We start from the raw sequence: 27956 nt of genomic DNA, 5'->3' as shown, positions 1-27956 counted from the left end.
CTCGGCTCTCTATTAGCTGGCATCCCCCGCCCGCTGATGTCCCCCGCATGGCTCCCTCCTCCTGCAGCTCCCCGGGGACTGCATATGATAAATCCATGTGATTTATCATATGCATACCTTGGCACATCAAGTGCCTAATCGCGTGTCCCCCTCCCGGGGAGCTGCAGGGTGAAATCAGGTCCGACTTGTCCCTAGGACAAGTCGGACTAATGTATGGGGGCCTTAACATCTCTGTGTAATCATAGTGGTTTAGTAAAATTAAATTGTTTTGTGTATACTACTAAAAACTGGAGAGCATAACTTTAAGGACCTCTGTGTTGTACTGCTTTCCCACTGCAGACATGTTTAAAGTACTGGTAATCTTAAATGGTATTTAAAACGGTATTAGCATTCCCACTGCAGCAGATTACACAGAACACAGGCAACAGCCTATCACTGAATTGTAGCCTGTTGTTATCACTAAATAACGTTTAAGAGGCATTTCCACTGCCTCAAAAACATTATTTTAGCGTAGAAACGGGTTGAAATACCATTTAACTTTTGCACTTTCCCACTGCAGCCTTAAACGGTATTTTGCACTGAAAAATCGGCAATTTACCGTTTTTGAGCTGCAGTGGGAAAAGGGCATTGGTCTGTTATTACCCAGTTTGTTTCATTTTTAAATATTACATTTTTATTATAGCAGACAGTATACATTACATAGTACACAGCACAAACTGTCACCACTTACACCATAATATCAACAGAAACCAAGAGTTTGCAGTAAACAACAGATATACTGTACCATAAATACAGGTAAATAAACAAGCGTATGGGGAAGACAAGAAAAGGACCGGGACAGACAGAAACAAAAGGAGGGGAACACAAGGGACCAAAGAACAAATTCCCCGAGCCCAATAGAAGAAGATACATTTGTATTAACTATTATTAAGGAAAAATAGTATCAGATCTAGGAGAGTTGAATATCGAGACATCGACAGGGTCACTATAAATAATGGACTGGTCTTGTCTCTCCCGATACTCACTCCATTTAAACCGTTTAAAATGGATAGAGGCAGAGGAAGAATATTTACAATAGGCAGTCTCAAAAATATTATTACCCACTTTTGTTTTATCAATGTTGTTTCCAATTGATTTCATGCCTACCTGTAGAGGGAGTGTGGCACACTGGAAAGCCCCTGCCTGCCAGGTCTAACTCAACAAAGCTACACAGAGGAGAGAAAAACAAAAACACTGTCACGGCTACACAGTAGATAAATTGATTTATTTTACCAGCTAAGATCGATACAGCAAATTAGCAAGGGCATGGAGTCTAATGTACCAAAGGTATACACTTAGCTGCAATCAGCACACTGGCCGCAACCCCTTGAGTTGGTTTCTATTGTTGCAGTATCTAGCAGTTGGATTGCAGAGTTCGGTACAGTCAAGCTCCAGCAGATGAGCAAAATTATTAAAGTGAGAGTATTAACAGTTTAGTGACAAGCGGGTCATACACATATAGTATATAGTATATACTAGTTGAGCAGCCTAATACTCTAGCAACTATCTCGTGCTAAAGTCCTGATTTTATAGGTCCAGCATTAAAACTGGACGCCCACAACGATGTAAACAGTCACCTAACCGCAGGTATAAATATTGAGAAGAAGTGCGCCCCAACCCTGTTCAGAACACAGTTCGGGCATCGATGCCAATCAAGGAAACAGATAAAATCAGTGGACCTAAGCCCCAGGAGAAGGCACCAGGTACTTGCTAAAGTCTCACAATGCCTGCCAATCTGATTTATTCCATAGTCAGGTGCCAGGAGCATGGGAAAATTGCTGCACAGTGATAAAGAATAAAACCCTTTTACTCATTGGCCTTCAACTAGCAGATCTAGGGCCTGATTCAGATCTGATTGCGGGGCTGCAAATCTTTGGGACCCAGCGATCAGGTAAATGAGTCCCCCCCCACGCCCTTGCTGAGAATACATTTTTCAGACGTGCACTCACCTCCGAATGGTTTTTCCGCCATGTTCCCAGCACCGAGTAAGTTTAGACTTACTTGGCGCTGCGATTGCCATGGGGAGGAGGCCGCTGATGACATCAGCGACCCTCTCTTCCAACAGCTGGGCGCAGCCTGATTTTCTGAGGCACTCCCAGAAAACGCCGGCTGTCAATCACCTGGCGAACGGCCAGCGATGGCAAGCTATTGCTGGCTGTGTTCACAAGGGGACCCTGCGCACTTCATACCGTGTGCATGCACGGTCTCTCGATAATCGGTTGGGCTGCGAATTCGGGTTGGGGTCTGAATCAGGCCCCTACTACTTACTCATTTGTATATTGTCTCCGAGAATGATCACATCTTCCACAAGTGCAAGAGGAATGCAAATGTCTTATTTTATTTAAATATATTATAAATATGTACAAAAAAAGTACTCTTTTAGGAAAGACCAGTATATTCTGTGATTTAGATGCTTTTACAGAGACTTTCCAGAGATATTTCACTTTTTTTCAAATCTCCCATACAGAAATATAGAAGTAAAGCATCCTTTCAATAAACATTCTAACCACTTTAGAATAGATGTCTCTGTATTAGATCAAAGTATGATTTGCAACAGTAATCAACGTTTTTACACAAGCCTGAGATGCCTGATGTGGAAGTCCAATCCATTCATTATATGCACACCCATGGTTACAAGCGCTATTATTCCTTGCTTTCTAAGTGCTGCATCTCTTTGAAATGCTTTTTCTTTTCTAAATTGTCCTTGGCTTTTTTCCTTTTCTCTTGTTTTTTTCTTTCTGCCTCTTCTTTGTGCTTGTGAATTTCACTACTTTCTCCTTTATAGAAAACATCAATTTTTTCTTGAAGAATTCTTCTTGCTCTTGTTCTGTTAATCTCCACTGATCTGGTTTGGTGACACTAGAAGTAAAATATAGACATCATTTTCTTTATTTTATTCAGGTAACAACAATTTGTGCATTTCTAAGTACATCTGTACAGATCAGACTGTGCTAAAAGGACCAGACAGCGACACACCAGGCAGGAAAGAGGTACTGCACAGGTTTTCAAAGGTGCAGGGTGCTGTAACGAACATAATTTAAATTTTATTTTTAGCCACTTAATATTTTTTTTCAAAAAATGTCCCCAAAATTGGAGATTTTTTGGGGTTAGAATCAAATTATTTAAATCAGGCATGTCCAACGTTGGCCCTCCAGATGTTTTGAAACTACACATCCCAGCATGCTTTGCCACAGTTTTGCTATTAGAGAATGCTAAAACTATTGCAAAGCATGCTGGGATGTGTCGTTTTAAAACATCTGTAGGGCCAACGTTGGACATGCCTGATTTAAATAATAACTATTTAAACTCAATTCAGTATACATTTCTTCAAATATATGCAGATCTGTTAATAAAATAATTCTGAATAAGCTTTAAATAGTACATATCTTGACCATTTTAAAAAATAAGAATTTTAGGGTGATATTTTTTTGGCGGAAAAAAACATCAATTTAAAAAAAGGTTCAAATAAAGTAAAAAAAAAAAGCCCCATAATCCCCCAACCTTTAATTGTTTAAACAGATGGAACCTGGTGTCTACCCGTTTGCGCAAAATGTATAGTTCTGCGTCAAATTGATGTTGCAGGGGTTGTGGTAAGAAGGACACCTACTTACATATCTGGTGGTCATGCCCTAAGATAGCCCAATTTTAGGATGAGATTTCCTGGCTACGCTCAGAGGTTCAAGTTGCCATTAACCCCTTCATGACAGAGCCAGTTTTTGCCTTCCTGACAGAGCCCTTTTTTTCAAATCTGGCATGTATCACTTAAGTGGGGATAACTTTTTTTTGCTTTTACTTATCCCAGTGATTTTGAGATTGTTTTCTCGTGACACATTGTACTTCAAGTTAGTGGTAAATTTTCGTCGATACAGTCTGTGTTTTTTTGTGAAAAATACCAAAATGTCGTAAAAAAATGGAAAATTTTGCGATTTGCAAAATGTTAAATTTTCTGCTTGTGAGACAAATAATCTTACCACTCAAAATAGTGAATAACTAACATAGACCATATGTCTACTTTATGTTGCCATCATTATTTCAACCTCATTTTCATTTTTTTGGACACTAGGAGGCTTAAAATATGAATAGCAAATTCTCAAATTTTCAAGAAAATTTCAAACTCTGATTTTTTTAGGGACCAGGTCAGTTATGATGTGACTTTGAGTGACTTGTATGTGAGACACCCCCATAAATGATGCCATTTCAAAAACTGCACCCCTCACAGTATTCAAAACAGCATTTTGGAAGTTTGTTAACCCTTTAGGTGTTTCACAGAAATTAAAAGAAAGTGTAGGTGAAATTTCAAAATTTCATTTTTTTTGCAGATTTGCAATTTTAATACATTTTTCTAAGGAACACAGTAGATTTTACTAGAGAAATGTGACTAAAAATTGATTCCCCCAATTCTTTGGTTTTCATAAATATCCTATATGTGGCCCTAGTGTGCACGGTGACCAAACCACAGGCTTCATAATAGAAGGAGCACCTACTTGATTTTGGAGCCTCCTTTTTATGAGATTATTTTTTAGGCACAATGTAGGTTTCTAGGCACCATAAGATGCTAAAAGTTAGGTACCCCCCCACAAGTGACCCCATTTTGCAAACTACACCCTTCAGGGAATTCATCTAGGGGTATAGTGTACATTTCAAACCCCCAGGGGTTTCACCAATTGTGGTACAACTGGGCAGTGAAAATAAAAAAAATTTTTTTTTCATTTTCACAGCTCAGTTGTATCAAAATTGGTGAAACCCCGGGGGGTTTGAAATGTACACTATACCCCTTGATGAATTCCCTGAAGGGTGTAGTTTGCAAAATGGGGTCACTTGTGGGGGGGTTCCACTGTATGGGTGTTTCGGGGGTCATTCAACCAGAATCTGTGCTGCAAAATCCAAAAATCACTCCTTCCCTTCTGAGTCCTGCCATGCACCCAACTGGTATTTTTTGGTCACACATGAGGCATTGCCGTACTCGGGAGAAATTGGGGCACAGATTTTGGGGTGCTTTGTCTCCTTCATTCCTTGTGAAAATGAAAAATTTTGAGCCAGATCTGCATTTTTGTGTAAAAAAATGTAATTTTTTACAGAAAAATGCAGTTCTGGCTCAAAATTTTTTATTTTCACAAGGAATGAAGGAGACAAAGCACCCCAAAATCTGTGCCCCAATTTCTCCCGAGTACGGCAATGCCTCACGTGTGACCAAAAAATACCAGTTGGGTGCATGGCAGGACTCAGAAGGGAAGGAGTGATTTTTGGTGGCGGAATGAATGGTGGGTGCTATGTCGCATTAGCAAGACCCCCGAAGCACCAATACAGTGGAACCCCCCCACAAGTGACCCCATTTTAGTCACCAGCTTTGGGAGGGGGGCTGGCGCTGCGGCTGGCGGGGGGGTGGGAGGGGTGCTGGCGCTGCGGCAGCCGGGTGGGTGGGAGGGAGGGGGGCTGCCGGGTGGGAGGGGGGGGGGGGGCTGGCGATCGGTGGGGTATATACACACACACACACACACATATATATATATGTATATATGTATATATATATATATATTTATATATATACATATATATACACACACACATATATATATATATATATATATATATGTGTGTGTGTGTATGTATATATATATATATATATATATATATACATATATTTTCAGTGCATATATTTTATTGTACACCTTTTTCAGCAGCTTGATGCTGCTGCTGCTGCTGCGGGGGGGAGGGGGGCAGCGCTGCGTGCGCTCCAGACGAGCCGTTGGAGCCGCTGCTGCTGCCGGGTGAGTGCCCGGCGGGTGCGAGGGGTGGGCTGCACATCGGTGGTGATCGGTGCTGTACCTGACAGCACCGATCACCACCGATCCCTGTGTTACCGAGCGGCTTAGCCGCCGGTAACACAGGAAACGCTGTGAATGGCTGTTCAGATTTGAACAGCCAATCACAGCGATCGCCGACCGGGGGGGGCACCCCTGCCCCCCCTGGGCGGCGAGGGGGGATGTCTGCTGTCAGGGACAGCAGACATCACCTAACTGTCACTGCGTCTCTAGACGCAGTGACAGTTAGAAGTCATGACGTATATATACGTCATGTGTCGGGAAGTACTTCCCGACCATGACGTATATATACGTCAAATGTCGTGAAGGGGTTAACAAAGTTGCCCTGATCTTTCCAAAGTTGCTTAAGGTCTTCATAAATATGCTGTCAAGCTCTCTGCATATTCTGAATGCGGTCTACTGCCTGATTGCTAGACAACAGAAATGTGCGGATCCTCCTTCGTGCCAGCAACTTGTGAATAAAATCTGGCATGTGTCAGCCATGGAGAAAATATCAGTCTACCTACATAATTCCTACCATAGATAAGGGGGCATATGTAATAGTGACAGAGTTCGCCGGAGGTGCGGTAAGCCAGCTGAACGGATTGGCACTTTAAAAAAAATGTTTACGTTCAGCCGGCATCCGCACCTCCTGTGAACCCATATGTCACTAGGTGTGACTAGGTAATATACATTAATATTATGCCCCATGAGAATTTAACCTCTGGGTTTTCAAACCTCTTACTTTAATATGACCTTATTCCCCTTTATCAGAAATTTCCCTTTTTTTTTTCTTTTTTTTAGATCATGCAATCCTGAACTAGGCTTCTTAGTTCTAACTTGCCTTTTGTGCTCCTGTTTTATCGGTGTTTTTTTTTTCTTACATTTAGGATATGTAAATTATAAATGGGTACTTGTTTCCTAGCACGGCGCCCATCGCATCGTATACCATTACACTAAATAAGGTATACGCTGGTATGCGATGCGATATTGTACAATAAAATATCGCATTGCATCGTATGCCATACAATGCGATCGTATACGATTTTTGATTGTACAAGCATGGGTCCTTACAATGGGTCCTGATGGGTCCATACAATGTTAAATGCCCCCCATAGTCAACGCCACCCCCAGGATTAACGCCAACCCGAAGCGTGGCGAGCACAGCGAGCCCGTGAGGGGCGGCGGTACGCGTCCTCCGACCTTTTCATACCCCCACTATCCACGTCGGCGTGGAGTTGATTTTAGATAGTGTGCGCAGCGAGGGGACGCGGAATACGAGCCCGAAGCGTGGAGATCGAACGCGCAATACATGTAAAGTAATCCGCGTCCACGCTTTGGGCTCGGTGGCTCGCCACGCTTCGGGTTTGGTGGCTCGCTGCGCTCGCCACACTATCTAAAATCAACTCCATGCTGATGTGGATAGTGGGGGTATGAAAAGTTTAGAGGACGTGTACCGCCGCTCCTCGTTGGCTCGCTGGGCTCGCCACGCTTCGGGTTGGCGTTGATAGTGGGGTGGCGTTGCCAATGGGGGTGCATTTAGCACTAAAAGCACCCATCAGGGTGCTTGTACAATTAAGAATTGAAAAAGATGTAATACAATCTAAATCTGGGGGCGCCGTGCTAGGAAACAAGTACCTATAAAGTACGGATTCTTACCGTTAATACGCTTTCCTCTACTCCCCCATGGCAGCTGTACTATGGGTTTTCCCCCTCATTAGGTAGATCTGGAAAGGAAAAAAAGACACAACACTGCCCTATATAAGGACCGCCCCTACTGAGGCTCAGTGTCTTGATTATCAGCAATTATACATCTTTACATAACATAACATAACACTTATATTGCTTCATATATCCCAAGGGAGGGAATAATGCTGCCATGGTGGAGTAGAGGAAAGCGTATTAACGGTAAGAATCCGTACTTTCCTCTACCTCCCCATGGCAGCTGTACTATGGGTAATACCATAGCAGTATAAAGAAAGAAAACATTTTTTTGGGAGGGACCAATAGAAGTAATATTACCTTTACGATGCAAGTTTGTAATCACCTACATATAAGGTTGCTTTGAAATTAAATGTCCTTCCCTTTTTTAAAGGTGAGTCAGTGTAATCCTTAGATTACTGCGCTTAGTATCTTCCTGCCCAGTTTTGCGTCACTGGAGGATTCAACATCCAAGCTGTAATGTCTAGAAAAGGTATGTGCTGAGGCCCAACAGGCTGCTTTGCATAGTTCTTCAAGGGATGCTGCCCCTTTCCTGGCCCAGGAGGATCCCACTGCTCTAGTGGAGTGGGCTTTTAAGCTCTGGGGAACTTCCCTATTGTTCCTCCTGTACGCCTCAGCTATGCATGTCTTAATCCATCTCGCGATGGTTGTTTTCGAGGCCCCTAGGCCCTTGTTCTTGCCCTCAGTCACCACAAAGAGCCTTTTTGTTTTTCTCCAATCTTTCACTCTTTGTAGGTAGATCATTAATGCTCTTTTCACATCGAGTTTATGGAGCTTTTGTTCTTTTTCATTCGCTGGTTTCGCACAGAACGATGGTAGTACGATTTCCTGGTTGATGTGGAAGGAAGTCACTACCTTGGGCAGGAAGTTAGGGTTTGTCCTTAGGACGACTTTATTTTCGTAGAAATTCAGGAATGGCTCTTCTGCCCATAGGGCTTGCAGTTCCGACACTCTCCTTGTGGATGTTACTGCCACCAGGAATGCCACCTTAGTTGTTAGCCACTTGACTGGTACCTCCTCAAGCGGTTCGAAAGGGCTCTCTGTTAGGGCGTTCAGCACCAGATTAAGGTCCCATGGCGTAGTAGGGTTGCGGAACTCTGGTCTTATCCTCTTGGATGCTTGTATGAACCTTTGTACATATTTATCCTCTGCTATTTTCCTGTCTAGTATAGCCCCAAGAGCAGATACTTGTACTTTTAATGTACTGACTGACAGTTTTTTGTCCAAGCCTGATTGCAGGAAGTCTAGGACCGTAGGTATGGCTTTATGACTTTTCCCCTGCGTCCTACAGAATTGTATATATGTTTTCCAAATCCTGTAATATGTACCTGAGGTTGAGCTTTTCCTGGCCCTCAGAAGAGTCCTTACTACTTTCGAAGAGAAGCCTTTACTCACCAGAGTTCTGGTTTCAGCAACCATGCCGCTAGGTTCCAGTTCCTGGGCTGTTGTTGCGCATATTTTCCCTGCCCCAGCAGGTCTTCCCGATCTGGCAGCCTCCAGGGCCCTGCTACTGCCATCCTGACCAGTTTCTGAAACCAGGCTCTTCTTGGCCATGTGGGTACGACGATTATCACCGTCACCTTTTCCCTCTGTATTTTGTTTAGCAACCTGGAGATGACCGGGAATGGCGGAAAGGCATACATCAACCCTTGTTCCCATTGACACGTTAGCGCGTCTGTCCCCCAGGACTCCTTTTCCCAGTGTCTGGAGATGAACTTCTTCACCTTCCTGTTGTTTCTGGTTGCCATCAGGTCTGTCCTCGGATTGCCCCACATCTGAACTATCTCTCCGAACACTTCTTGGGATAATTCCCACTCCCCTGATTTTATCGGGCTCCTGCTTAGGGCGTCCGCGTACCGGTTTTCCTGCCCCGCAATGAATACTGCTGAGAGACTCTCTGTCCAAGCTTCTGCCCAGTTCAGTACCTGCGCTGCTGCTGTCATCATGGATCTGCTTCTCGTGCCTCCTTGCTTGTTTAGGTATGCCACTACCACCAGGTTGTCTGTTCTGATTACTACCTCTCTTTGGTATAGGCGGGATTGGAAGTGCTGACACGCCTCCTTCACTGCATTCATTTCCCTGATATTTGAGTGAAGCAGTCCTTCTTGTTTTGTCCATTCTCCTTGGGCTGCTGCTCCTTGGCATACTGCCCCCCAGCCTGACATGCTGGCATCGGTTGTCACCAGCACCTGTTCCCCTGTGGTGAAGGACTTTCCCTGTCCTAATCTTCCTTTTGTCACCCACCAGAGCAGGTCTTGTTTGGCTCTTTTTGATAAGAGGATCTTTTGGGTTGTCTTCTTGCTGTCTCCGTCCCATTGAGACAGAAAGCAGTTCTGCATGCTTCTGGTATGAAACCTTGCCCATTTTATGGTGTCCGATGCCGCTGACAGAAGACCCAATAATCTTAGGCAGTCTGCTGATCTGACTGCCCTCCTTGGTAAGAAGTAGCTTATTTCTTGTCTTATTTTCATTATTCTTTCCCTTGTCAACCTCGCTTTCATTGTCCTTGAGTCTATGATGACTCCTAAGTATTTCACTGCTGTTGTGGGTTGGAGCTGACTTTTCTCTAGATTTATAATCCATCCGTGTTCTTGGAGGAACTTCATTACCCTGTGTGTGTGCCTTAAGGCTTGCTCCTTTGACCGCGCCATTACCAGCAAGTCGTCCAGGTAGGCCCAGACTGTGATGCCTTCCTCCCTGAGTTTTGCCACAAGAACTATCAGGACCTTTGTGAACGTCCTTGGCGATGTTGACAAGCCGAACGGCAGCGCCGTGAACTGATAAGTTATGCCTAAGATTCGAAACCTTAAGAATTTTTGATGCTCTGAATAGATTGGTATGTGTAAGTAGGCATCCTTGAGGTCTATTGTGGTCAGAAAGGAGTTCCTCTTTATGTCTGGGAGTATCGTCCTGAGAGACTCCATCCTGAATTTCCTGGCTGTCACGTATACATTTAATCTCCTCAGGTCCAGTATGGTCCTGAACCCTCCTGATTGTTTCTTGACTACGAAGAATCTTGATTGCCAACCTGTCATTTCTTGCCCTTTGGGGACCGGCACCACAACGCCTTGTAATATCATATTTTGTAGACTTTGTCTCAACGCCAATCTTTCTTCTTTGTTTTTTGGTATAGGTGAATCTTCCAGCCATACCCCAGGATCTCGTACAAATTCTATTTTGTATCCTGACGATACGACCTCCGTCACCCATTTGTCGCTTGTAGATCGGCCCCAGGTTGAATGAAACTTCTTCAGCCTGCCCCCGACCTTCTCCTTGGCGTCATTGTGTTTGTCTGTTATATCCAAACCTTCCGTCTCTGCCTCTTTGGCCACGAAAGGAACTTCTTCCCCCAGACCAGGGCCTCCTGTACCCTCTGCCGGGCCTGTACGTCCTTGCCTCCTTGAAGTCTTGGGATTGAAACTTTTGAGATCTATTAGGCATTTTTTTAAAGCCCCTGTCCTGGGGAAGCCATACTGACTTTCCCCCCCGTGGTTTTTGATATGATCTCATCCAGGTTCTTCCCAAACAGGTAATCTCCCTGGAACGGGAGGGATACCAGCTTATTTTTAGATTGTGCGTCCGCCGACCAAGGCTTCAGCCACAATGCTCTTCTGGCCACCGCGGTGCTCGCGTTTGTTCTGGCCGCCAATCTGACCGCATCCAGTGATGCATCGCAGATGAACTCAACGGCAACTTGCACGTTCTGAATTATCTTAAGGAGTTCTGATCTTCTTACTCCATCCAATAAGTCGGATTCTAAGTCCTGGCACCAGGACCTTAGTACTCTCGAAGTCACCGCTATTGCCGAGGAAGCTTTGATGGAGGCGCCGGACGTAATATGCTGCTTACGCAGGCTCATCTCCATCTTTCTTTCCATCGCATCCTTAAATACATTGGCTTCTTCTAAGGGCAAAGTAGTTTTTCTTGACAGTCTGGCAATGGCAGAGTCAACTTTTGGCGCCACCTCCCACTTCTTCACCTGGTCTGTGTCGAATGGGTACATTTTATTGACTCTTAAAGGCACGGCTATTTTTTTATCTGGGTTAGCCCACTCTTCCTCTACTATATCCTGAAGTGGCTTTGATAGAGGAAATGCTTTTGGTTTTTTCTTTTTATCTTTAAAGAGGAGGTCCTGCAACTTCCCTTCCTCTTGTGGGTCCTCAATGCTGAGTGATTTATTTATCAGGATGAGAAGGTTGTTGAGGAGATCTGGATTGAAGTCCAGCTCCATTTTCTCCTGGGTAACTTCCCCGTCTTCCACCTCCTCAGGTAAGTCAGTGGCAGGACCTTCCCCTGGGTCAGAGTCCTCAGATGGTGGGTCCCTAGGCCTTTTTGACCCTTTCTTCATATCTTCCTTTGTAACAAAGGTATCAGCTAATGAAGTTTTTAGCATGGCGACCAGGTCCGCCATTTGGTCCGGCCTCATTATGGGGGCTTTCTTGCATTTCTCACATACAGCACTTTTCCATTTATCTGGCAGAGGTGCATCACATGCAGAGCATTTAGCCACATGCAGCTTTTTGTGTTTCTGTTTCACTTCCAGCTTTTCCTTACTTGATTCTGACCTGCAAGGGATAATACCTTGCTTTAGAGCTGGAATACACTATGACTCTTTACTACTAATTTCCTCTGGCTTACCCTGATTTTGTTTGCTGCTTCTTATCATCCTCCATGCTTGCGGAGTCACTGTCATAACAATATGCTAGTTAGACATATAAAGGGTAGAGTAATAAAGCAAATGTACTCCAGCAGCAACGCTGCACAGCGGAGTCTTACCCTATATCCGTCTGGCTTAAGATCTCAGCAGCGTTTCTGCTTAGCTGCGGCGCCATTTTAAGTCCTGGCGTGTGCTCTGCTTGTCAGGGATCGCGCGCGCCCCCTGGCGCCTTCTGGTGACGTCAGACGCCATTACCCCGCGCCTCAGGCGCGCGCGCCAGTCTGGGGCCTGCGCGATGACGTCAGACGCCGCGTCTGACGTCTCCCTTAGCCGCTGATACTGTAGCCGGCTTCCTCCTCGTGTCCCCGCCGGAGGGGGGGGGGGGAGATCCGACAGGACTGTGGGTGAAGCCTGGGAGCTGATGCCGGACACCACATGTACCTCCGCGCTCCTGTATGACCATGCTGCGAGGTGTGTTTTTCTTTTTATGCTCCATAGCCCCATACTGCGCTAGGCAGCGGGGTATTGCCAGACAGGTGTCCCTACTACACTAGGTAGCGGGTAGCCTCTAATTGCCTAAAACCCCTATCTGCACTAGGCAGTGGGGAAGGCTGCAGCAGCTCAGGGTAAGCCTCCTCTACCTGGAAAGGAAAAAAAGACACTGAGCCTCAGTAGGGGCGGTCCTTATATAGGGCAGTGTTGTGTCTTTTTTTCCTTTCCAGATCTACCTAATGAGGGGGAAAACCCATAGTACAGCTGCCATGGGGAGGTAGAGGAAATGTTTTTATTTCATTGAGTTTATTGCTGTTTTCATATTACATGGAAACTAGTTGCTGTGTAAATATTCTAATATATCAATAACCAAAACCAATTATACAACATACATAACAGATAATAAAATGCTATATATGCTATTGGTACAACTACTAGGGGTTAAAAGCACATAACTAATTAATGTGTTCTATGCAATGTTACCAAATTGTCTTACCCCATCTTTGAAAAATAAAAACTGCCAATTTTGAATGGTGTGTGGCATTGGGCCAGATGCACCAAGCTTTAAAAAGTGGAGAATGATAATCAGCCAATCTGCTTCTGACTGTCATTTTTCAAACACAGCCTGTAACATGGCAACTGGGAGCTGATTAGCTGGTTACTTATCACTCTCCACTTGATCACTTTTTGAATCTTGGAGCACCTAGCCATATGTGTTTTTAAAGGTCCATGCTGCCGGAGAACTTGGCACATTCTTATTTAATGTGCCAATGAAAATTGAGGTATATTATAGACATCTATGGCCCCACACTGGTAAACACTTTCTCACTGCACACTGTGGCCAAAGTGTGCACCGTCTGCTTTTTACCAACAAGTTCACCAGCTGATGGAGAGTTCACATAGCGGCTGGGGTTCAATCTTCCTCCAAACGGCAACTATCTCTCCAGGGCAAATTGGAGACCATATGGGGTCCTTCACAGGCAATATATGAGTAACAGGCTGCTTACTAGTGCATTTCTCTCCTCTATAGTGGGAGCTATAAAAAGCTGCCACTATATAGTGGCGAAACGCATTACGACTCAGTTGGCATTGGCACATGAAATATGAGGGTCTTTATTAGGACTGTGGAAATGCTCTGATCTGGGATTTTTTTTATGTGATTCAGTTTAAGGTGCATACACACTGGGTATTTTTTGCCCAGCGTATATGCTGATAGAGTATGGGGAAAAATTGCTGCGCTGAAAAAAGCTCAGTGCATACACAATGAGCGTTTGTAGCCCGTCTTAGCGATTTTCCTGGGGGTGGACAGCTTTCCATAACAGGACGCTATGGAAAGATGTCCCACCCCCTCGCTCAACTGCTGGTAATACCAGCAGGTGAGCGGCCAGGCCAGCGATGATGCAGGAACGCACATCAACGCTCACCGCTGCCCAGTACACACTGGGCGGCTTTTGAGCAGCTCAAACAAGTAAACTGAGCGGCTTTCAGCTCAAAGTCACCCAGTATGTATGGGCCTTTAATCTTTCAAGCGACAAAATTATGCTATTAAGGCTTGTTCTGTTCATGTGAGACGGAGTTCCCTGGAGAGTTTGGTGTACTTTTTGATATATTACATTAATCATGTGTGTATAAGTTTAGTTTGATAAATACTCTATATGTCTTTGCATATGAAAATTCTGAGAAGATGACTATTGGTAATAGCTGAGTTACATGAGAGTATTTCACTCACTAGGGGAATTGATGCATTACTCTATCTTGTACACATATTAACACAGAAAGTGCTAAATCTTCTGACTTATACTACTAATCTACAGTACTACACCCATCAGGTGCTTGTTTTCCTTTTTTCAGATTTATTCTGATCAACCTAATCTGCGCATTAGAATACAAGCTGCTACCCCATCTTAATAAGGTAATAATGAGCTATTATATATAAACAAAAAGAAGCACACAATGAGCATGATGTATAACAACTTGACTAAAATAAAAAGCTCATGTAATGAATGAACAGCTTGCCAGCATCAATCAATAACCAACAATTCCAGGGGCAGATACCACCTACCAAACAGCAGCCAGAGGGCCCCTCGCACGCCGATGGTACCATCTCCAGGTACCCCACGGATAGAGGTGTCTGCACGTCCCCACTCAAGCTACTTTCAACGCATTTCACTACCATTCAGAACTTGATTGGTGAAGTACAGACGCCTCTATCCGTGGAGCTCCAGGAGCTGGTTAACGTTGGCGTGCGAGAGGGCCCTCTGGCTGCTGTCCGGTGGGTGGTATCTGCACCTGGAATTGTTGGTTATTGATTGATCCTAACGGAAGTCTCAAAACTGAGTGTTAAAAGTGGATAAATCAATGGGGCCAGATGGGATACATCCACGGATACTAAAAGAGCTTAAAGGGGAGCTGTTAAAACCAATAATAGAATTATTCAACCAGTCACTAGTTACTGGAGTAATACCAGAGTACTGGAAAACAGAAAATGCAGTCCCACTGCACAAAAGTGGAAGCAAGGAAGAGGTAAGCAACTATTGACCAGTGAACATTACATCAGTAGTAGGGAAATTGAAGGAAACACTCTTAAAACAAAGAGTTGTAGAATATCTGAAAACCAACAACTTACAGAATTTGAAACAGCATGGGTTTATTGGGGGAAGATCATGTCAAACAAATCTTATTTACTTTTTTTACTGGCTGACTAAAGTAACAGATCAAGTTGGGGCTGTAGATGTAGCTTAACTAGACTTTAGTAAGTCTTTCGACACTGTCCCACATCGCAGACTGTTTCAGGGGATTTAAAGGCAGGTAGGCAATGTAACAAAGCAATGAAGAAGGCAAGTCAGATGCTTGGTTGCATAGGGAGAGGAATCAGCAGTAGAAAGAAAGAAGGGTACTTGTTTCCTAGAATGGCGCCCACTAAGCTATTTGCTTAGTGGGCTATTCTGCGTAGGGAAATCGCATCGCATGGGCCATTTTAGTGCCGTGCGATGCGATTTCTCATGTAATATTAGGTATACAATAATATGATTGTATGTCATAAAAGACACCTGAAGCGTGGCGAGGGGCAGCGGAACGCGTCCTCTGACTTTTTCATACCCCCACTATCCACGTCCGCGTGGAATTGATTTAATATAGTGTGGTGAGCGCAGTGAGCCACTGAGCCCGAAGCGTGGCGAGCGGATGAGGAATAAATGTAAAGTAATCCACGACAGAAGCAACAGAACACAAGCACTGAAGCTAGAGGGAGGAAGATTCAGGGGAAATCTGAGGAAAAATTACTTGACAGAAAGGGTAGTGGATAAATGGAATAGCCTCCCATCAGAGGTGGTAGAGGCAAATACAGTAGAGCAATTTAAACATGCTTGGGATAGGCATATTGATATCATTACAAAAAGATAAGGATCAAATATGGTTTGAGGTAACCTGTTTAAAATAGGGGCAGACTAGATCGGCCAAGTAGTTCTTATCTGCCGTCAAATTCTATGATGCTGGCACGCTGTTCATTTATTACTGGGATGTAAGTGAGCTCTTTATTATAGATAAGTTGTTATACATCATGCTCATTGTGTGCTTCACCATTTCCTTTCCACATGCACACTATAGAAGCTGTGGGTTTGGTTTAGTTGAAGGAGCGGCACAGTACCTCGGATAGAATTATGGAGTCACATATTGCATATGTGCAATTGTGTTATTTTTTGTATGTATGTGTGTATATATATATATATATATATATATATATATATATATATATATTTATTATACACACACGAATGTACACAAGCATGTGAATTTCTTTCTTGAAGCAAGCTGTGAGTGCCGCCAAATGGAAGAGAGGTTATTCATGTTAAGTGGAAGGCACCCGGGACGCTGCAAGTGGTAACAGAGTGCCGAGTACTCTACGTGCACTGTATACACATAACACAAGAGGGCGGCTCTCAGGAAGATATTATATAAGACTTACAGATGCAGTATGGCTGCCGTCCTGTAGTATATATTTGTGACTGCATGCCAACCATCGACTACGGAGGGCTCCCAACAAGTACCGTGTGTGGACATAACTTGACTGCAAGATCTATGGACTGTATATATCTATATCAGGGATAGACAACTCCAGTCTTCTAGAGCTACCAACAGTTAACGTTTTCCATGTCTCCTCACAGAATCGCAAGTGAAGTATTAAGCTCCACCTGTGGATCACTTAAAATGTGTTAGTAATGAGTTCACCTGTGCACCTGCCTGTTGACCTGGAAAACGTGAACTTGAGCTCTCAAGGATTGGAGTTGGCTACCCCTGATCTATATGTATCCATGAGGCAGGTCCTTGGAATCATTATTTGTAGATTTGTCTGTGGATAAATGAGTAATAAATAATCATTACCTTTACTACAATACCAGAAGGAACATGCTTTAGCACTACACAGTTACTGGTTTTATTAGTAGCTTGTCCTCCTGGGCCATGTCCTCTAACAAACTGTTCTTCTAATTCTTTCTCATCAAGTTCTAGTAAATCAAAGGAAGAATCCTTAGTTCCTGTGCTTTGGGACAATGCACCGCCAGTCCATGGTTTCAGGAATTTCATCTGTCTCCCAGTAATCCATGGTTTCCAAGACAACAGTTTAGACACACAAAAGATGACTGGAGAAGACATGGATTGTGGATGTCTGTACAATAAGAAACAAATGGTATTGAAAAAAATACTATTAAAGATTAATAAATTCCAAAACACTTTATACAGAAACTTAGGGGGATATTCAATCCTGGGTCACGACTGTCGGGCTGGCCCGACAGCCATGACCCTGTCCCGTTCTCGTTCGGCTCGACTAAGAATCGGCAGGTGGGAGAGGAACGCCGAAAAAGGGGTTTGGCCGCGAGATATGGCCGTGGATCGGCGAGCTATGGCTGGGAGCTTGACAATTCCCGGCCGCTCTCGGCAGAACGGGCTCGACTGCTTCTAAAGTCTGGTCCATTCTGCCGAGATCCCTGTTCAATGCTGTCGGAAAAGAATTTCCCCAATCGGGAATATTGGTGGGGGATTGAATATTCCCCTAAGGGTTTTATTTACTGAGAAATGGAGAGATATAAAGTGGATGGAAAAAAGTACCAGCCAATCACCTGCTCACTGCCATGTTAAAGGCTGTGTTTGAATTATGACAGGAGCTGGTTGGTTATTACTTTACCTTTGTTCTTTTCTCTCTCACCATGGCTCAGTAAATAAACCACTAAGAATGTACTGTAGTACAAACATTAACTTACTAATATTCATAGATTTTGAGCACTATATACTATTTAATATTATTTTTTAATGAAAAGTATCATGTTTGGATTCAGACCCGTATGTTATTGTGATTCTTTATTGTTGCTGCTTGTACATCTATTCCAGTCATGTGGCAACAATCCATGTTATTGGACTGTTGGCCAATATGGCTGTTGATCAGTTAATTGCATCAAGCTTTAGTAACCATATTTCATTGGTAACTGCGCAACAGTGAGGTCTCCTGGTGCTGAACTCCTCGAGTCTCTTACCTTTATTACATTTATTTCTTGAAGTTGAGGTGTTACAGGAAACATGAAAAATGGACAAAGGAATAAGGGCCAAATTGTGATGGATAGAGGACTGGGTCAGAGTATCTCCAGAAGGTACCAAGCCCTTTTATAGGCTCCAGTTCTGGTGGCAGACAGTGGTCAGCATGGACACTTTGACCAGCCTGTTGATACACAGATCATACTTAGTGAGCTCCAATGCACTGTATGTTTGTACATATTTCTGTCATAGTGAGCATTACATTCTTCTGCAATTTATGCTAAATGTAGCTCTTGTGCGGGATCCATGACACAGGCTAGCTTTCACTCCCCACATTTCGTACCAATAAGCCATGGGCTGCCATGACCCTGTTGCTGGTTCATGGTTGTCCTTCTGGCAAGACCTGCACTGACTCATATTCTAGCCATCACAATTTGGCCCTTGCCCAGGTCACTGAGGGATAGATTTATTAAGCTCGGTAAAGTGATAAAGTGTCTGGTTTTTATCATAGGACAATCAGCTCCTACCTGTCATTTTTCAAACCAAGCCTGTAACTTCACAGTTAGGAGCTGATTGGCCGGTCATAAAAACCAGGGTACTTGTTTCCTAGCACGGCCACACTGATTGTAATCTGGGGCATCGCAGGTAAAAAAATCACATCGGTTGCATCGCATGCGTGCTAAAAAATCGCATGCGATGGTCCCGACGCGATGCCCCCGATTTCCCATAGGAACCAATGTTAAATGCCTCAATTTACCCAAATCAACAGGGAACAATGTTAAATGGTCCAGAAACCCCCCAAAACACCCCTGAACAGTGAAATGGCCCCCCAAAAGTAGTTAACGCCACCCCACGATCAACGTGAACCCGAAGCGTGGCGGTACGCGTCCTACGACCTTTTCATACCCCCACTATCCACGTCGGCGTGGAGTTGAGAATAAAATAGTGTGGCGAGCGCAGCGAGCCACCGAGCCCGAAGCGTGGCGAGCCCCGCGAGGGGACGCGGATACCTTCACAGTTATACGCGTCCCCTCGCGGGCTTTACAGGTATCCGTGGCGACGCGGACACCTGTGAAGCCCGCAAAGGGACGCGTTTACCTGCGAAGGTATCCGCGTCCGCTCGCCACACTATTCTATTCTCAACTCCACGCCGACATGGATAGTGGGGGTATGAAAAGGTCGTAGGACGCGTACCGCCGCCCCTCGCGGGCTCGCTGCGCTCGCCACGCTTCGGGTTCACGTTGATCGTGGGGTGGCGTTAACTAATTTTGGGGGGCCATTTCACTGTTCAGGGGTGTTTTGGGGGCTTTCTGGACCATTTAACATTGTTCCCTGTTGATTTGGGTAAATTGAGGCATTTAACATTGTTCCCTATGGGAAATCGGGGGCATCGCGTCAGGACCATTTAATGCTTATATAGCCACATGCGACGCGACCGACGCGATTTTTTAACTTTTCAATGGAAAATCGGGTCCATCGCGTCGGGGGCCATCGCATACCACTATTAAGGGTACAAGATCAATGCGATTGTGGTCGTGCTAGGAAACAAGTACCAAAACCAGACACTTCACAACATTTCACTGAGCTTAATAAATCTGCCCCTGAGATCCCTTACACTTGCCTCTTTTTTTCTGCTCCCAAAAATCAACTTTAAATACTGACTGTCCATTTGCTGCCTGCTGCACTCAGAAGAGGTGACCTCTGTGTAGTCTATCCACTACTAGCCATACTGCTGGTCACCCTCTACCTCTTCCTTTGCCTCTCCTTGTCACCCTCTGCCAGCAGACCCATTGTGGAGCCTTCAAGCACCATTGCCTTCAATCTGGCTTTCGCCCTCTTTACTCCACTGAGACTGCCCTAGTGAAAGTCACCAATGACCTGCTGTCAGCCAAATCCAAGGGTCACTTCTCCCTGCTTATCCTTTTGGACCTATCTGCTGCCTTTGACACTGTGGATCACCCTCTCCTCCTCCACACACTCCAAAACATTGGCCTCTCTGGCACAGTCTTCAACTGGTTTTCCTCTTACCTCTTCAACCGTTCCTTCTCAGTCTCTGCCTTTGGCTCTACCTCACCACCTTCTATCCTTCCTGTCGGGGTCCCTCAGGGTTCCGTCCTTGGCCCCATTCTGTTCTCTCTGTACACTTCCTCTCTGGGCGCACTCATTAACTCCTTTGGCTTCCAATATCACCTCTATGCAGATGACACCCAAATCTACCTCTCCTCTCCTGATCTGTCCCCCACTGTTTTCTCTCAAGTTTCCAACTGCCTCGCTGCCATCTCTACCTGGATGTCAGAGCGATTTCTGAAGCTAAATATGGACAAAACCGAACTTATTATCTTTCCCCCACCCAGAGCTATGCCCCCTACTAATATCTCTTAACAACACCATCATCTCCCCTGTTCCCCAAACTCCGCTGCCTGGGTGTCACTCTTGACTCCTCCCTCTCCTTTGCACCCCACATCCAAGCCCTGGCCCATTCTTGCCGGTTCCAGTTACGCAACATTGCTCGCATCAGGCCCTTCCTCTCACAGAGTGCAACTAAGCTGATCATCCACTCATTAGTCATCTCACGGCTTGACTACTGTAATGCTCTTCTCACCGGCCTCGCTCAATCCCAACTAGCTCCTCTCCAATCTGTCCTCAATGCTGCAGCCAGGCTTATCTTCCTCTCCCGCCGCTCTAATTCTGCTACTCCCCTTCAACAAAATCTGCACTGGCTTCCATTCCCCTACAGAATTCTCTTCAAACACCTCACACTCACATACAGGGCCATATCTAATTCCATTGCTCCATATATCTCTAACCTCATCTCCATTCACACACCCACCCGCCCTCTACGGTCAGCTGACGACTGTCGTCTCTCCTCCACCCTGATCACTGCTTCCCATGCTAGAGTCCAGGACTTTGCCTGTGCTGCACCCCTTCAGTGGAACGCACTCCCTCGCTCCATTAGACTCTCCCCGACCTTGCAAAGCTTCAAACGTGCACTGAAAACTCACCTATTCATCAAAGCGTACCCTTCCACTGCATAAACCAGCTGGTTCTCCGACCCCTTGCCTGCTTACATCCTGCTATCTAACCACCACCCCCTCGCTTGCACCTCTTGTAATCTGTCTGTCTCCCCTTCCTACTAGATTGTAAGCTCCTCCGAGTAGGGCCCTCTTCCCTCCTGTTGTCAAAGCCCACTTCTCTTCACATTTCACTCACAGCTCTCCTTTAATCCAACACTCAGTGACCATCTTCATACTCATCTCCATCATTGGCCTCAAGCCTCTAGTTGTATGTTGATTGGGTCCTCACTACTTACATTTAAGCTGTAATGTGTATTGAAACTGTGGTGCTCTTTATTTGTACTGTATTTTTGTTATTTATTCAATGTTATGCCAAGTTTTGTCTCCCTGTATTGTTCCTTTGTACGGCGCTGCGAAACACTTGTGGCGCCTTATAAATAAAATTATAATAATAATAATAATTCAACATTCTTTAATTTCCTAACTCCCTAGTATGACGAAATGATAAGAAAATGTAATTCTTTGGTACTTATGTATTATCTGGGCTGCCGATTTTTTGATTGTATGCCTTAACTTAAGGCATACAATCAGATGCGATGCGATATCGCATCGCATCACATACGACCATATCGCATGCAATGCGATGCGATGACCCGATTTTTCCATAGGATTCAACGTTAAAATGGACTGAGTCCATTTTAACATGGAATTCAATGGGAAAAAGGGGTCCTTTTCATACCCCTACTATCCAAGTGGGCATGGAGTTGGATATAAACCTGTGGCGAGCGTAGCGAGCCACCGAGCCCAAAGCGTGGCGAGCTAAGCGAGCCCCGCGAGGGGACGGTATTCTGTGTCCCCTCGCGGGGCTCGCTACGCTTGCCACAGGTTTATATCCAACTCCATGCCCACTTGGATAGTAGGGGTATGAAAAGGACCCCTTTTCCCATTGAATTCCATGTTAAAATGGACTCAGTCCATTTTAACATTGAATCCTATGGAAAAATCGGGTCCATCGCATCGCATGCGATATGGTCGGATGCGATGCGATGGACCCGATTTCAAAATCGGCAGCCCAGTTAGTACATAAGTACCAATTCTTTTTTAAACATTTTTATTCACTCACTCTTATTAAGATTTTTGGTTTTGAGAACACACAAGAAAAAAGAAGGTCTCATGAAAACAAACACAAAAGAAAACAACAAAAATAATCAGCAGAGAAAAACTTGTATATTCCATATACTTATATACAAAATGCATGGTCTAATAACAGATTAGTATTGGAGAACATAATAAATGACATAACAGTAAACTCATTTCAATAATAAAAGACAAAAATGACATAAATAGATAAAACATGTTAGCATCAGTGCTTAAAGAGTCTAATATGTGTATACGCAGCAGCAATTCTTTAGGCTACGGAGCCAGAGAGCAAGTGTAGCTGCCACCCAGGAATGAAAAAATTGCAACAGGCTCATTAGCAGGCTATTTGCAATATCAGAGAACATTAACGCTAGTGTAGGGTACACATCAGAACGATTTGGCCTCAATCCACCCAATTTCGATACAATCTCAACCGATTGTAAATTGGGCATGTTTTGGGCCAAATCCAATCCGTTCCGATGCGCCCCACTGGTCGTTTTACAGATCCTATCTGCAGCAGGCACACACAAGTTCCTGAGGTCTTCTGGTAAAGGATACATAACAGAAAATGATTGCGTCACATAGAGATTTTTATCTGGCATCCACAATAAATAGGATTCATATTTTTATTCATAGTATAAGTTTGTCCTTGAATTTGAATCTGCGTCCTCTATTGGTTTATTATCCATAACAACAATAATATATATTGTTTTTTACTCAAAATTCAATATTACCTAAATAAATTATTGTCTGCAGTACTGGAAAAGATGCTTCTTCTTTCCCTTCAGAAAAACCTGAATTACCCTACACCAGTGGTTCCCAAACTTTTTGAATCACAGCTCCCTAAAGTATCAGAATATTTTTCATGGCACCCCCTAGGCCAAAAGTTGGTTACTAATTTCAGGAAAAATATTAAATTCGTTGTGAGTTATATGGTTTCCTTAGGTCCACTTATGTGGTGAGAAACGTGATTTACTTCTGTTTACCCACATATTCTTAATTGGAAGCCACAAGGACTAATTTTGCCTATTTCATTGGCCATAAATAACTTGAATTTGTTCTGGACCACCAGCCTGAGGCACCCCTGCAAGTGCTCCAAGGCACCCCAGGCGCACAGTTTGGGAACCACTGCCCTACACTGTACAGGTCAGATAAAATCAAAACAAACATCTTTAGATTTTTTATCATGGAAAAGCATTTGGTCCAGCTGCTGATAGAAGTTAAAATATATGGAATACGATTTTAAAAATAATTGTTGAAAAAAAAAAAAAAAATTGTCGTTAAGTCTAAGGGTGCATACACACTGTACAATTTTTTGGACCAATTTGGTTGAAAGACATTTCCATTGAACCCAGTGTCCTGGACTAAAGATGTTGACGAAAGATATTGACGACAGACGAAAGAAGAAAGGTCTAGCTACAGTTTATAGGCTCTTTTTGAAAGATATTCAAATTGAGCTGCATGCACAGTTGACGAACAATCTTGATGAACAACTGGCGGGTATGCGCATCATCATTCATTGTTTGTTTGTTGACAATATCTTTTGTCAACATCTTCCGTCCAGGACAATGGAAATGTTTTTCAACCAAATTGGTCAAAAAAATTGTACAGTGTGTATGCACCTTAAACACACCAGTTGATTTAGATTACTCATCTCAGTTATACACAATCTTGGCTATATTGTATGTTAATGCCCATAAGTCAACTTCACTTTTTTTTTTTAGGGGGGGGGGGGGGGGGGGAGAGAATTAATTTGTTTTTATTGCAGCTTTAACTAATGGGCACCTGATGGAACAATTCAATTGTTGTTCTTATAGGGCACAAATGCTGCGGGCGCCCATATTTCTGTATGCACCCTCCTGAAGGGCAAGCGGAATTCATTGGAAAATATGTGATTCGGGTGCTTTAAATAGAAATTTAGAATGGTTCAGCCGCCAGTGCTTTTGGGCAGGACATGCATGATGTCCCAGCGTCTAATTGAGACATCAGACCTAAACCCTTTGCCTTACCGCTACGGATGCAAGCAGGATATTGCTGCACTCCATGGAGAACGACTAAGTGCATCTCAGTCACATATGGGACCTCTGTGCGTGATACTGCTGTGGGGTAAATTTACAAAGATGGGAGTTCTATTAAAGTTGGGATGTTGCCCATAGCAACCCCATATTCAACTTCTTATTTATTTAGCACCAACTGATTGGTTGCTATGGGCAACATACCATATTCAGGTATGGACATATGGGCAGCGCGGATGGTGTAATGGTTAGCATTACGCCATCAGTGCTGTGAACTGAACCCAGGGCCTCAGTTCACAGCACTGAGGCCCTGGGCTCATTTCCCACCATGGCCCTAATGCTGGGTACACACCAGAACGATCCTGCTCATGATCGGGTCATCACAGGAATGTACAACCCGCTCACAAGCTGATGGAGCCGCCGACTGGCACAGAAAAAGCTCCTGATGTGATCGCGACCCGCACCCACTACAATGGTCATTTCTGAGATCCTACCTGCAGCATGTAGGATCTCAGAAAAGACCTAACGACCCACTGGGCCGCACACTGGATCGAGATCGCATTAAAAGGGCAGCTAAATGGCCCAAAACACGCCCGATTTACATACAATCGGGCGAGATTGTATCTAAATTGGCTCATTTTGGGCCATATCTTCCTGGTACCCCTGTGTACCCCACATAACTGTGCAGAGTTTGTATCTCCCCATGCTTACGTGGGTTTCGTCTGGGTACTCCGGTTTCCTCCAACAATCCAAATATATGTTGGTAGGTTAATTGGCTCCCAATAAAATAATTAACCCTATAATGAATGTGTGTGTGCGCATGTACATGTGTTAGGGAATATAGAATGTAAGCTCCACTGGGGCAGGGACTGATGTGAATGTTCAACTATTCTCTGTAAAAGTGATGGGGAATATGTGTGCGCTATATAAATAACAATAAATAATATTCAATAGAACTCCCATCTTAGTAAATGTACCCCTCAATTTCTGGAAGGGCCAGGGAACACAGGCTATAAGTATTTTGCGTTCCAGGCCTGTATTGGATCTTCTTGTTCTGTGCAGCTATCTTGCCGAATATCAGATGACCAGGAGGTGTCTAATCCCAGCCAGATCAAAAACAAGCTGACTACCAATTCCAAACAGGAAATAAAAGGGGCACTTCCTTCTAGCATGAGTGCCAGTGCTTCAAGTTACCGTTCTGCACTTGAGCCTTGTTTCCAAGCTCCTTGGCAGCTGATTTACTGTTGCTGCATTCCGAATGCCACTTTGAACATCTGTGTAGCTGGTACTGCTCCGAAACCCAGCACATTCCTGTGTATCCTAAGTAGCTGGTACTGCACTGCAACCCAAAACATACCTTTGTATCCTGAGTAGCTGGTACTGCTCTGCAACATAGCACATTCCTGTGTACATGGTACTGCTCCTCACCCCAGCACATAACCTGTGAATCCTGTGATGCTTGTACTGCTTTGCAGCTCAGCACCTGTGTGTATCCTGTGTAGATGGTACTGCTCACTTCCAACACATCACTAGGTCACCCACACCACAGATTGTGACACATGATAACTAAATGACACCCAACAACATATTTTTCTGTTGTGCGCTTATTAACCCTTTGAGTGGCAACATCTCTGTGAGAGATGCGCAAAATATCTGCTAATAATGCCAACACCTCCTTAACAGATGTGCAAAATATGAGTGTCAACATCTGAGAGATGAGCAAAATACTGGCTAAATATTCCAGCGTCGCTTACATTTGTTATATAAATTCAAATTAAAAATATTGTGTAAAAAAAATTACATTTCCTATATAAGGTAAACATAAAAATGTTCCACTTCCCTGCTGTTTTAGGTTACCTTTCAACCTAGTGGGCTACTTATTATTTTCATGGCATGTGTTCATACTTCTCATGTCTGTATCTTATTAACTTTATAATTTTATGTATCTGCGCTGAGCCTGATTCGGTAAGGATTGCATAGGAGAAGCTGCTCACAGCAGCTTCTCATTTGTGATCCCTAGCAATGCAAATGCAGGAGGAAGTGCATACCGTACCACCTCCTGATTGCATTTGTGATCAAATGTTCCTTTGCAACTTCAGCTAGTCTAGCCTTCCTCAGGATGCCTGTAGCAGGGCGGCTTGACAGGCCAAATAAATTGTGCCTTGTGGTGCAGTCCTTGGCCTGGCTCCCAGAAAAGAGGCAATACATCCCCATATTTTGGAAATGCGGGCCGTCCCTCCCTAGGATAAAGGGGCATATTCACTAAGCATCGGTTATGTGATCCACATCACAGTTTTCCGATGGATGGGAAACTGCACATGTGCAGGATGAGTCCTGTGATCGTAAAGTCAAAATTTGATTCCTTATGCCTGATTGACTGCATAAGCGATCCTTAGTGAATCTGCCCCTATGCCCTAATAGACACATGAAGGAGTTTGCACAGAAATTTCCTGCAAAAGGTCAACTGTAAGTGCAGAGCACAGTCCTTATTATCAGTGGGGACTATGATCTGACCCCTATTTACAAAGTTTTCCCCCGCTGATTTACGCCATCAAGTAAAACCGGAACTGGACCAGGCCCCGGAATGGTTCCTTTCATCCAACTGTGCCATTCCGGAGCTTGTAGTGACCCGTCCAGGGGTTCGGTATAGGGTTCCGACAGTCGGGATCCCGACAGTCATTAGCCCGACTGGCCGGACTCAGACTTCGATGAATGGAGCCTGTCCAGTCCGCTATTCCAAGGTCCGGTTTTTACCCATTCCCTAAACCACATTATGCCTATGGAGGCATTCTCGCAGTCTTGTAGGAAAGGATCTCCTGATCCCTCTCCAGCAGCCTCTGTACTGCTCTCGAATCTGTTACTGTGCGAGTGCGCATACGCAGTTTCAGATTCCAAAGATGAGAAAAGTGTAAAAGATATATTTTTTTCTACAATACGGTGTGCATTGAAAAGAAAGTGAGCCCCTTAGCTGTACATAGGCCCCTAAAATCTGAAGAAATATACATTGTGACAATACAATTTGCGCAATCTATAACTTATTGTTAATATTGGAATAGGGGGGGGGGGGAGTTCTCACAGGACATGTGTACCATAAAACTAGGACACATTAATCGCTTATATTAAAAAAAAAACAAAAAAAAACAGTTCTATCAAGACCCAGGCACTTTAAGTAACAGGGCGGACTACAATGGGCTCTAATAATCAACCATAGTTAGAACGAACGCATTCCTAGAGCGTGGTAATATACTCACATTAATTAAGTTGTTGTAGGCAGCTCTTGACGCACGCGTACAGCGAAAACAGTGGTAATCGGTTGTACAAGTGCGTTAACCAATGCCTTACCTCTCCGTGACCGACCTACAGGAAACGAATCAATCAAAGGGTCCCTGATTGCAAACGCAGAAGTGATCATTGGCAGCCATCTTATTGAAGACCAAAATCCATTGAGCCACACGCAATGTAAGTACACAAAATGGCTCCCGCATCGGCGACATTCATGCAGTACATTGCGGCAACTGCTGAATTCAGTGTGGGGTCAAGAACGCAGAGTTGC

General features: G+C 44.2%; 1 protein-coding gene across 3 annotated transcripts; it reads right to left on the bottom strand.

Moving 5' to 3' along the window:
• Positions 1-104: 104 nt before the first annotated feature.
• On the bottom strand, positions 105-27871 carry MTRFR (mitochondrial translation release factor in rescue). 3 transcript variants are annotated; one of them, XM_083151274.1, is made up of 4 exons: positions 27655-27732; positions 18237-18418; positions 17092-17374; positions 105-2898 (listed from the first exon to the last, which is right to left on the bottom strand). In XM_083151274.1, the coding sequence occupies exons 3-4, from the start codon at positions 17359-17361 to the stop codon at positions 2683-2685; spliced, it is 486 nt and encodes a 161-aa protein (XP_083007400.1). In that variant the 5' UTR covers positions 17362-17374; positions 18237-18418; positions 27655-27732; the 3' UTR covers positions 105-2682. The 3 variants fall into 3 exon arrangements, with proteins under 3 accessions (XP_083007400.1, XP_083007401.1, XP_083007399.1); XM_083151275.1 differs by lacking the exons at positions 18237-18418; positions 27655-27732 and adding an exon at positions 27746-27871; XM_083151273.1 differs by lacking the exon at positions 18237-18418 and having other exon boundaries at positions 106-2898; positions 27655-27784.
• Positions 27872-27956: the final 85 nt, after the last annotated feature.

The sequence above is a fragment of the Crinia signifera genome, chromosome 1, assembly GCF_055691185.1.
Source record: "Crinia signifera chromosome 1, ASM5569118v1, whole genome shotgun sequence".
NCBI lineage: Eukaryota > Metazoa > Chordata > Amphibia > Anura > Myobatrachidae > Crinia > Crinia signifera.
This window is presented reverse-complemented; position numbering and strand designations above follow the sequence as displayed.

What these genes read in the sequence shown, in the direction of transcription:
- MTRFR (XM_083151275.1), bottom strand. Translation starts at nt 17,361, where the DNA reads ATGTCTTCTCCAGTCATCTTTTGTGTGTCTAAACTGTTGTCTTGGAAA. An exon ending in CTTCTGGTATTGTAGTAAAG is followed by an intron (nt 2,899 to 17,091) that starts GTAATGATTATT and finishes TTTTACTTCTAG; the next exon opens with TGTCACCAAACCAGATCAGT.